Here is an 8,193-nt window from a genome sequence, read left to right as displayed (position 1 = left end):
TTCTTCTATCCCAAGTTTCCTCATTGACCACCAGATAAGGGATCGGGGGACCCTGTCAAAGGCTTTCTCCATGTCAACGAAAGCCAGGTACAGAGGTTTATCCTTAGCTAGGTATTTCTCTTGCAACTGTCTCACTAGAAATAAGGCATCAGTAGTGCTTTTACCTGGCACGAACCCAAACTGCATCTCATCTAAATTGATTCGCTCCCTAATTAGTTGGGCTATGACCCTCTCTGTAACTTTCATAACCTGATCTAACAGCTTGATGCCTCTGTAATTATTTGTATCTAAAGCGTCCCCTTTACCTTTGTAGCAGTTGACTATGATGCTGCTACACCAGTCATACAAACACGCACAAGCATATATATATATATACACACACACACACACAAGTATATACACACACACATTCACTCATATATATGCATACACATACACCCATATTTATATATTCCCACATGCACATAAATATATACATACACACATTCATGCATGCATATACATATAAATATACATTCAAACATACAGGCATAAATATATATACATTCACAGACACACACATATCTGCGTAAGATGTTTCATCTGGAGGACAGCACAGTTTATCCAGAATCACCAGAGAATAGCTACATCCTACAACCTGATAATTCTGGACAGATGCAGTTATGCTGTCCTGCAGGTGAAACTTTCTGTAAGTTGTAAACAATGCCTGAAACACAAAACAAAACATCTTGTCTTCAAACATATAGAATAGTTTTTCAGTTTACAAATTCCTTAGCTGAACGACTAAGAATATCCAAACAGCTTTATTCAGGAGGACAATGACAAATTTTAATAAACAGAAATGACATATAAGAAAATAATCAATTTTAACAAGAGCAAAAAACCACAAATTTGCCAGGAGGGAGTTAGTCAATTACATTGTTGAACCCAGTGTTTAACTAGTTCTTTATTTCATTGTCTCCACCCACTGAAGGTTGAAAGACAAAGTGAACCTTGACAGGAAAGAAATCAGAACATAGTGATACGAATATCACAAAGTATTTTAGCTGATGCTCTATCAATTCTGCCAATCCATGATGCAATCAAATAGTAACAGCAAAATCATACAAGGAATTCAAACCATGCCTCTGTTATACACTTGACTGATAACTACACCAATCTTCAGTGCTTCATGATAGATTTATTTATAACATCAAAAATCCTGATACTCCAACTGGTGTTAGTATGGGAGTAAATGACTCTGTAGAAGTAAGTGATCTCATAGGATCCTACACTTTACACAACTTGAGGACCCATTTCATGAGTACAGGTTCAGGGCTATACCGTGATGATAGATGACGTATTGCATGTCAACCCACAAATTATAGACAGATTAAAAAGTATGTACATTCATTCTTAAAAAAATTTGGGTTTTATAAATTACCAAACAAATTTCACAAAGCCAACCTCCTTCAAGTTATTGGGGCATAATTAGCTGTTTCTACCAAACCCTAATCTACCCCCATTCACCTACTACTTTCAAGTTCTAGGTCAACTTTAACTACCAATCACCAATCTCCACCCGCCCAAGGAAATCCTTCATTAACCCTTTTGATACCAAACTGCCCGAAACTTAATATCTTGCATCAGAGTTTCATGTCAGTTTATGTTCTAAACTTCAGCTTAACAATGATGAAGTTATTTTATTAAATTCTTTGTTATTTTCAAAATGAATGGAAACAAAAGCAGTGTAAGTGACTTGTATCACAAACACAATGAGGTGAAGAGATACAAACTATCAACCTCTTTGAGTGGTGGACCAGCAGCCTGACAAATTTGTAAAACTGAGCCGCATACGAATTTAATGTAGTGAACATAAAGGAAAATAAGATGAAAAGAGGGAGAGCAACAACGAGAAGGAATAAATAGGGATACCTGGAGACTGCAAGGTAAAAGCCGCCAAGAGACATGAGGGAGATCGTGATATGGAAAACCATGACAGTAGAACCATACTCTTTGACAGCTCTTTGTAGTTGTTGTCTGCGGGTTAGTTCGATAGGGGCGTCACTGGTACTACTGACAGTATCTGGGGCTGGAATTGTGGTTGATGTTTGTTGTGTTTCTGTTTTGTTTTCTGGGGTAATGGGCCCTTTAGAATTTGAAAACCAGTTTGATGTAGAGAATGTCCTCTGTTGTTGCTGATGGTGGTGGTGATGATGATGATGATGAAGGCGATACTGCAGTTGTTGCGGCCGTAAAGAGACCGTCCTGATTCGGTTTAGCGCCGTCTGCATCCATCCCTCGAACGCTGGTTCCACTGCTTTCTGCTCATCCTTGGAGTCTTGGTGATGCTTCTGGTAGACATCTGAAACCGACCGATGCTTGTTCAAAAGGTGCTCTTCATTAGCTGAGTGTATTGCGACAGCGGTGGTGGTCGTGGCTGTAGGGACGGAGATGGACAAAGATGAAGAAGATGATGATGATGAAGAGGAGGAGGATACGAAAGAGACTGACATGGATTGCGCAGGTGGTGTGATCGTGTGATGAGAATTGTAGTTCAATGGTGACAAAGTTAAGACGGGAGATGAAATCTAGGCAAACAACATGTCTGAAGAGGAAAATCCAGGTAAGAGAAAAAGGTAAAGCGAGAATGGTAGGAATAAATATTTAAAAGATTTAGAAATAAGAATTTCAAAAGTTCTTTTTTAATCTGGAATATTGATTTTAAATAATAATATTGAATATTGACTCTGATTACAGAACCTGAATTGCAAAAATGATAGAAATTGATAAAAAGATGAACATACATAAAAAATCTTAAGTCATATTGAAGCTAGTAATTACTTTCTTCTTCTTCTTATTATTATTATTATAACCAATGTGGGTCAGAAGTTGGCTTCCCAAGCACAGTTTTGGGAGCAACCCTACTGCATGGGTTATATATATATATATATAACAAAATAGAATGAAAAAGCTACAGAAGATTTGTATTATATGGTTAAAAAATATATTAAAATCATCATGTTAGGAAAATGATATAAAACCGGTTTCGTATTTTCTTTCCAAATTTCTTGAATTTCTTGACCGAAAGAAATTTGAGAAATTTGAAAAGAAAATACAAAACCGGTTATTCCTCCCCAAACAATGTCACTACACAAAATTTTATATCATTCTCCTAACATGATGATTTTAATATATTTTTTAACCATATAATACAAATCTTCTGTAGCTTTTTCATTTTATTTTGTTTTATATACATCCAACCATGTGCTTTCACATATACCAACTCTCTCACCCACCTTGATGCTACGATCAACGAGAAAACGAATCCCAACCACCCTCTTGTGCACACGGTTTGTGACAGATTCATGCCTTTCTTTTGCTGGGCTCAAATCTCTTTTGCGGACCCATAAAAACTGAACCTCCACCTGCTACTTTGCCTATCTATTTGCGCATACCTGTCAATGCCATAAGGTCTGCAAATTTAACGGAGGCCTCAAAAGACATTTTAAGATCCACAAATATCAAAACTTAAGTGCAGTTCTTGATGGTCTAAAGCAGATATGCAATCTATGTGGGTGTCACATCAGATATCATGAAAGATCTTAGGTGTAAGTAGAAGAGGTGGTCAGACTCTCCATGAGTAGGCAACCACCATATATATAAGTGTCTTCTATTATAGACTTGGGCTGACCAAAGCTTTGTGAGTGGATTTGGTAGACGGAAACTGAAAGGAGCCGTTAGTACCGCCTGACTGGCCTTGTAGGGTTTTCGAGCGAGATCGTTGCCAGTGCCCCTGGACTGGCTCTTATGCGGGTGGCACATAAAAGACACCATTTCGAGCGTGGCCGTTTTCGTGCGGGTGACACGTAAAAGCACCCACTACACTCTCTGAGTGGTTGGCGTTAGGAAGGGCATCCAGCTGTAGAAACTCTGCCAGATCAGATTGGAGCCTGGTGCAGCCTTCTGGTTCGCCAGTCCTCAGTCAAACCGTCCAACCCATGCTAGTATAGAAAGCGGACGTTAAATGATGATGATGATATATACAGAGTGGGTGTCAGATCAGAAAAATGCTGACCTACAAAGTTTATCTTTAAAACTGTGCTGGACTGTTTTTCCCATCAGACACAACAGGATTTAAGAAGAAACAAAAAAAATGAAATGAAAGAAGAAAAATACAAAGTTAAATGTAAAAAATGACAAAGAAAACCAGAAGATGGAAAAAAACAAGGTTGAAAAAAAAAAAGATAATAAGAGAGGTGGTGGGAGTGGGGAAAATTTCCCAAGACAGGATTAAGATTAACAATGTGATTATTAAGCTGTCTGAAAAGAAATTCTTCTTTATCAAACTTAGGAATTCTTCAAGAAAGATTATCTGCTTTCATTCTTTGTTTTTCTTTGCCAAGCAGCAATAAACAGATTCATCATCATCATCATTGTTTTAACGTCCGTTTTTCTATGCCTGCATGGGTTAGCTGAGTGAGTTAAGGCAGTTTCCAGTGACTGGGTGCTCTTCTTTTTCAACTAAGGGATTTTTCACTGCGGATGGCATGTGTTTGAAAGTGCAGAGCCACTGGATGAATTGTCAACAGGGAAATGGCAACAGTGGATACCAAACTAACTCATAAGATTACAAAATGTAAACATCCTTACAAACATATGTGCACACACACACACACAAACACACATGGTATGAGTGTGGCTGTGTGGTTAAGAAATTTACTTTCCAAGCACATGGTCTTGGGTTCAGTCTCACAGTGGGCCATCTTGGACAAGAATTCTGTAATAACTCCTGACCAACCAAAGCCTTATAAGTGGATTTGGTAGATGGAAACTGAAAGCAAGTCCATTGTATATATGTACATAGGTGCAAGCATGGCTGTGAGGTAATAAGCTTCCTTCCCAACCATATGGTTCTGGGTTCAGTCCCAGGATTAGCTTTCTCTTTTCTTGTTTTGAGAAGCTTAATTTCTCAAGATTGGTATTTAGGCCGTGTGTTACATATCCCAGTGTCCCCAATAATTACAGGTATAAACCTGAACTTGTAATCTGGATAGAGTAACTGTAGATTTCTCAATAGTTCAGCATAGGTGTTCTCCTTTTCACTGATCTTCAGCTTTATGTTAACATCCGCTGGGCAGCTAATTTTCACAACTGTGCACAGTTTCTCTTCTCTATCCCAAATCATTATATCAGGCCTGTTGTGATTGCATTTTATTGAGGTCTTCACAGGTACATTCCACCAGTATTTCTTTTTATTATGAGTGACTATGGCTTCTACCATATTGCGGGTTTTTATTTCTTTGCCCTCAGTATGTATGTGTGTGTGTGTGTATGTATGTACCTGTGTTTGTCTCTCCACCATCACTTGACAACCGATGTTGGTGTGTTTATGTCCCCATAACTTAGCAGTTTGGCAAAAGAGACTGGTAGAATAAGTACTAAACTTACAATGACTAAGTTCCAGGGTTGATTTCTTCGACTAAAAAAAAACCCCATTAAGGTGGTGCTCCAGCATGGCCACAGTCAAATGACTGAAACAAGTAATAGAGTGGAAGAGTATGTATCTACATGCGTATGCGTGTGTATTTGTGTCACTACTTGCCTGGACATAGCTGTAAACGAGTGCCATTGTCATACGAGCAGTGTGTAATTTCATTCATTTCCAATCATTCATGAAGACATGTCTGATCAGGGGAGGGGTGAATATTAGCTTGCTTGGAAACAGATGAGGGTTAGTGACAGGAGAGGCATCCAGCTATGGAAAATCTGCTTGAACAAAATTCTGCCCAACATCATGCAAGCATGGAAAAGTGGACATTAAATGATGATGATGATGATGATGATAATAATAAGCAGTGGTAGAGGATTAAGAGGGGAGGGGGAATGTAAGAAGTGAGGATGTGCATGTGTGCAGGATTGGCAGCAGTGGGAGTAGTGGTAGCAGTGATGGTGGTTGTAGTGGAAGGAGGCTGAACTCATAAAAATGATGAAGTGTTCATGAGGAGCAGGATGAGGTGAGAGCTGCCATAAAGGGGAGGGGAACGAAGCAGAGAGAGAAAGGAGTAGAAAGGCAAAGAGAGAGAGAGAGAGAGGGAAGAAGCAGAGAAAGAGAGATAGAGAGAGAGAGAGAGTGAAAGAGAGAGAAAAGCAGAGTGAATGGAAGACAGAGTCTGAATAGTGAGAAGTATAGTGTCATTCAAAAAGAATGAACCGATTTCATTCTGCAACATTTTAGTAAGGAAAAGCAATAGAAAACTCCAGCTGATTCCCAAGTATTTACTCACAATCAACTTTTATTTCCTGTCTTACAATTGTTCAATGTGGCCACCACCTGCAGCATGGGCAACGTTAATGCGATAAGAAAATTCCTCCCAGATGCGTATCAGCATATCACGAGCCACTGAGTTGATCGCCGTTGTTGTTCGATGGGTGTGATGTTTTTCTTGTGGGGGATATGTAAAAGATCGTGCTTATGTTCCACCCCCACCCATTAACCTCAATGACGTTAAACATTGAATAACAAATGATCAATTCAAGGGATCATGATATGCTGATACGTGTCTGGGAGGAATTCTCTAGTGGTGGCCACATTGAACACTTATAAGACAGTAAATAAAAGTTGATTGTGAGTAAATACTTGGGACTTAGCTGGAGTTTTCTATTGCTTTTCCTTATTAAGATATTGCATAATTAAATTGGTTCGTTCTTTTTGAATAGTCCTGTATTAAGATATAAATACAGTAAAATGTAAAAAGAAAAAAAAATAACCCAAAACAAACACAAAAGAGAAAACAAGGAAAGATAACTCATATATATATCAAAATAGTTCAAACGAGCAATTTTACTGTTTCAACTGCAGCAGCTAAATGCACTCCAAATGCATTTATAGATAGATTAGTGATTATAAGGATAATATGGGTGCACTGAAGTTAGTTAAAATTAGAAAATTGAAAACATACACACACATACAATTAATTCTAAAGCAATCTTGGGTTAATTAACAAAATAAATTTTAAAAAAAAGCAATACAGCAACAACAAGAATAAAAGCCAGATAGGCAACAACAACAACAACAATAGTGGCAAAAGCAGAAGTGAAACCAACAACATCAAATAGAGGAAACCTCTATGTGATTATTCAACATGCTAGAAATAGCAGTCAAACAACACCTTAGTGTTTTTTTATGAAAAAGATTGTGGGTGAAGACTACATAAGACAATGGAAACAAACTAAGTCTGAACAAAATATAAAATAAAAAAAGAACAGGCAGGATGATCACAGCCGGAACATAAGCAGTGAAAGCCAATAACTAGAATTCTTTCTAATCTTGGCACAAGGCCAGCAATTTTAAAAGGAAGGGGCTAGTGCATTACATTGACCCCAGTATTTGACTGGTATTTGCATTGGACCTGACACAGTAGTGATTCTGCCAGCTTGTTAACTACTACTACTACTACTACTACTACTATTACTACTACTGCTGCTACTATTACTACAACTACTGCTGCTGCTACTACTACTACTACTACTACTGCAGCTGCTGCTGCTACTACTACTACTACTACTACTGCTAATAAAAGTTTTAAGTGCCTTTTCTACTATCATTATGGTAGTAGAAAAGGTATTTAACTCCTATTTCTAAATTCGGTGCGTGGCAAAGTAATTAGCTGACCCCTAATTATAATTATGTTTATAATTATAGAATATCTGTATAATTTTACCTAAAAAGGTTATTTTAATGTACCGAACTACTTGGTAAAATTATCAATTAATTAATTGATTAGCTAATTAATTAAATTTGACCCTTTTATTTATTATTATTGAAATATATATATATATATGCACTATGTAAATGGAAGCTGTGCCAGTGGCATGTAAAAGCACCCATCATACTCCTGGAGTATGGTTGGCGTCAGGAAGGGCATCCAGCTGTAGAAACCATGCCAAATCAGAATGGAATTTGGTGCAGCTCTCCGGCTTATCAGCTCCAGTCAAACTGTCTAACCCATGCCAGCATGGAAAGCGGACGTTAAACGATGATGAAAGTGTAGCTGCTAGAATAAGAATAGCCTGGGCAAAGTTTAGAGAGCTCTTACCCCTGCTGGCGACAAAGGGACTCTCACTCAGAGTAAAAGGCAGACTGTATGACGCATGCGTACGAACAGCCATGCTACATGGCAGTGAAACATGGGCTGTAACTGCTGAGGACAT

The 8,193-nt window shown here is 38.1% G+C and overlaps 1 protein-coding gene across 1 annotated transcript in view; it reads right to left on the bottom strand.

Moving 5' to 3' along the window:
• LOC106881681 (uncharacterized) overlaps positions 1 to 8,193 on the bottom strand; it is a 21,757-nt gene that overhangs the window by 3,394 nt on the left and 10,170 nt on the right. The window contains exon 2 of the mRNA XM_014932146.2: positions 1,915 to 2,419. Coding sequence (XP_014787632.1) covers positions 1,915 to 2,419 — 505 coding nt within the window. The remainder of the gene's footprint in view (positions 1 to 1,914; positions 2,420 to 8,193) is intronic.

This window comes from Octopus bimaculoides, chromosome 20 (genome assembly GCF_001194135.2).
Source record: "Octopus bimaculoides isolate UCB-OBI-ISO-001 chromosome 20, ASM119413v2, whole genome shotgun sequence".
Classification (NCBI taxonomy): domain Eukaryota; kingdom Metazoa; phylum Mollusca; class Cephalopoda; order Octopoda; family Octopodidae; genus Octopus; species Octopus bimaculoides.
This window is presented reverse-complemented; position numbering and strand designations above follow the sequence as displayed.